Source organism: Lathyrus oleraceus, chromosome 2 (genome assembly GCF_024323335.1).
Source record: "Lathyrus oleraceus cultivar Zhongwan6 chromosome 2, CAAS_Psat_ZW6_1.0, whole genome shotgun sequence".
Lineage (NCBI taxonomy): Eukaryota > Viridiplantae > Streptophyta > Magnoliopsida > Fabales > Fabaceae > Lathyrus > Lathyrus oleraceus.
Genome location: NC_066580.1, coordinates 15604471 through 15607320, shown reverse-complemented (window position 1 = coordinate 15607320; position 2850 = coordinate 15604471). Strand labels below are relative to the sequence as shown.

The 2850-nt window shown below is 37.6% G+C and overlaps 1 protein-coding gene across 1 annotated transcript; it reads left to right on the top strand.

Annotated features, from left to right (window-relative positions):
- The first annotated feature begins 1207 nt into the window (after positions 1–1207).
- Positions 1208–2629, top strand: LOC127121656 (uncharacterized). Its single transcript, XM_051052111.1, has 4 exons — positions 1208–1432; positions 1535–1825; positions 1902–2003; positions 2171–2629. Exons 1-4 carry the CDS (start codon positions 1358–1360, stop codon positions 2627–2629), a joined length of 927 nt encoding a protein of 308 aa, XP_050908068.1. The 5' UTR covers positions 1208–1357.
- Positions 2630–2850: the final 221 nt, after the last annotated feature.

Genomic DNA, 2850 nt, shown 5'->3' with positions numbered 1-2850 from the left:
AGATAAGAAATATAACACAGTTGAGATTCGTATGGATCGAAGGTACAAAGAGTATGACCCTTTTATAATGTCACATATTGTTAGGCAAGTTTATTATGTTCCTTATCCTTCAACTCAGCCACGTAAACGAGGATGGTGTGTTGTAATCAAAACAAAACCATTGGGTCATATCGAAGCCGATGATGTAGTAGTCGAAGATGTCGCTTACCAAGATGATGAAACTTCTCAAGTTAATGATGTGATTGAAGTTGAACAAATTACAAGTTTGTGTGATACAGTGGTTGAGGGCCATCAAGTTGATGCATCCACATTGTTGACAGAAAATGATGTGGATGAAGAATGTGAAGAGTTTGTATCCGAGGATAGTATCAGAACAGATGAAGACTTTGAATAGATAGTATGATGTATTGTTACTTAATGTACTGTGTATTGTTACTTAATGTACTGTGTAATGTTACTTAATGTAGGATGTATTACATGTGTTTATTAATTGTAGATAAAATGCCGCCCCGAACCGATAAGGGTAAGGGTCAGCAGCGCCCGAGGATAAGGGTATGTGAGGCTCCTCAGTCGGCCGTATGTCCTCCCCCACAGAGTCAGGTAGAGCCCATGTCTACGACCTCTCAACATTTTATGCCACTGCAGTCATCTATGGGGTATCCTCCCCCACAGACTCAGGTAGATCCCATGACCATGGGTTCACAGCCTTTTCTCTCGCTACTATCATCCCATGGTTATCCTATGGCCCAACTTGGGAACCCATCCTTTATTAGCCCATCTGGGAACCCATCATTTATTAGCCCATCTGGGAACCCATCCTTTATTAGCCCATCTGGGACTTCATCATACCATCAGACTGGGGGATCTAGTTTTCCTCATCCCTCACAGGTACCCCCACCCTTCATGCAGTCTGGGATCTTTCCAGATCCCACACAGGTACCTCTGTCGTCCCAGCATCCCACAAACACACCATCATCATCCACGCTTTCGAGGTCCCACACCCCACCTACCACACACATGCCCTCATCATCCACGCATCATGGGGGATCTCGCATCCCACACCCACCACGTGCCACAGATATACCCGTGCCTGAGGAGCAGGAGGAGCAGGATGACCAGGAGCAGCAGGATGACCATGTTTTAGAGCAACCAACTGCAAATCCCACAGAGTATGAGATGATTGATGGCAGATATTTTATTGAGCCATGTGGAAAATCGTAAGTATCTAATTTATAAATTTTATTTAGTATACATGTTTCCATGTTTCCATGTTTATAATTAACACTTATTCAAATTGTTGTTTAGTTTCTCTCCGAGTAGGCCAGCTGCACAGTGTGTAAAACATGTGATTCAACAAATGTATAAAAAAGCTTGGAAGTCATTCAAAGAACTTTCCAAGGATGAGAAAGATGAATGGTTTGATAAATTTAAGGTAAAATAAATTTTATTGTTGTTATTTTAATTAGTTATTTTATTGTAATATATTATCTAACACTTATCTAACAATTTTTTTGAATGTCATACAACATTGTAGGAAAAGTGTACGTGGAATGTAATGGATGAATATATGATTAGAAAAAATTATCGGGGAAGAACATCTGTCCGACTTTCTGACATGCTTAGGCGTGTCAGACTTGATTGGGAAGAACGAAATATTCGTCCCAACTGGATAGGCAAGGAAGTATTTGACGAACTTCTTGCCTATTGGGCTACCGATAATTTTAAAGCTAAATCTCAAAAAGCAAAAGACATGAGAGCATCCGAAAGGGGGGGTTGCCTTAATGCTACAGGAAGTATAAGCATTGGAGAACATGCAAAACGGATGGTAAAAATTATAACTACGGTTTAAAATTATATTTTGATTTATTATGTGTTTAATTAAATTTATTTATATTAATCAGACTAAGGCACAAGGAAGACCCCCCCGACTTAATGAGTTGTTTGTGAAGACCCGTACAAAAAAATCGGGGGATTTGGTTGATGATCGGTCGAGAAGAACTATAGTAAGTTGTTTCTATTTTATTTTTTTTTGTTAAAATTCTATCAATTTTGTGGCGTGAATTTCACGTGGTAATAATGTTTGTGGCATGAATTTCATGTGGCAACAATATATGTGGGATTCTTTTCATGTCACAACTGTATCTAATTATTTTATTTGTTGTATGTGTAGGAGGAGTATCAAAGATTGCTCACACAATTTCTAGTTGAAAATCCTCAATATACACCTGTTGGTTCTAATCCGCTTGATCCACGCGTGGATATGTATATTTGGAGCTTAGTCACTGGAGGGAAGGGACGTAATGGGTGTTTTTTTGGTGTTGGTCCTTTGGCTGGCAACTACAGAACCGGAGATAGAACTTTATTTGATAGAGTTGCAAGTGGGGAAGGAACGTCCCGTCCAACACAATTGACACCTGAAATGATGGAAACGGTGAGGCAACTGGCTCTAACAGAGGCTAGACGAGAGACGGCGGAGCGTGAGGCGGCGTTAAAGGCCGAATTAGAGGAAATGAAAAAAAGACAACACGATATGGAGGAGCAAATGAGACAATTTATGCAGTCCATGAGTAGAAATCAAAATCAAAGAACAACTGAAGACGATGAAGATGACGACGAATTTGATGTGTAATATTTATTTAGTTTTAAATATTAATTTTTGTATAAATAATTACTTTGCTATTTTTATAATACATTTTCATATGTGTAATTTTAATTTAAAAATATTTCACTTAATTATTAATTATTCTATATTTTATTATTTATTAATTATTTTATCTTTTATTAATAATATAATTTAATAATAACAATATATTTTATCTTTTATTTTAATTTTGTTTTTAAGTTGTGAAG

Coding starts and splice junctions, on each gene's coding strand:
- LOC127121656 (XM_051052111.1), top strand. CDS start 1,358: ATGTATAAAAAAGCTTGGAAGTCATTCAAAGAACTTTCCAAGGATGAG. Junction 1,433..1,534: donor AATGGTTTGATAAATTTAAG/GTAAAATAAATT, acceptor ACAACATTGTAG/GAAAAGTGTACGTGGAATGT. Junction 1,826..1,901: donor GAGAACATGCAAAACGGATG/GTAAAAATTATA, acceptor TATATTAATCAG/ACTAAGGCACAAGGAAGACC.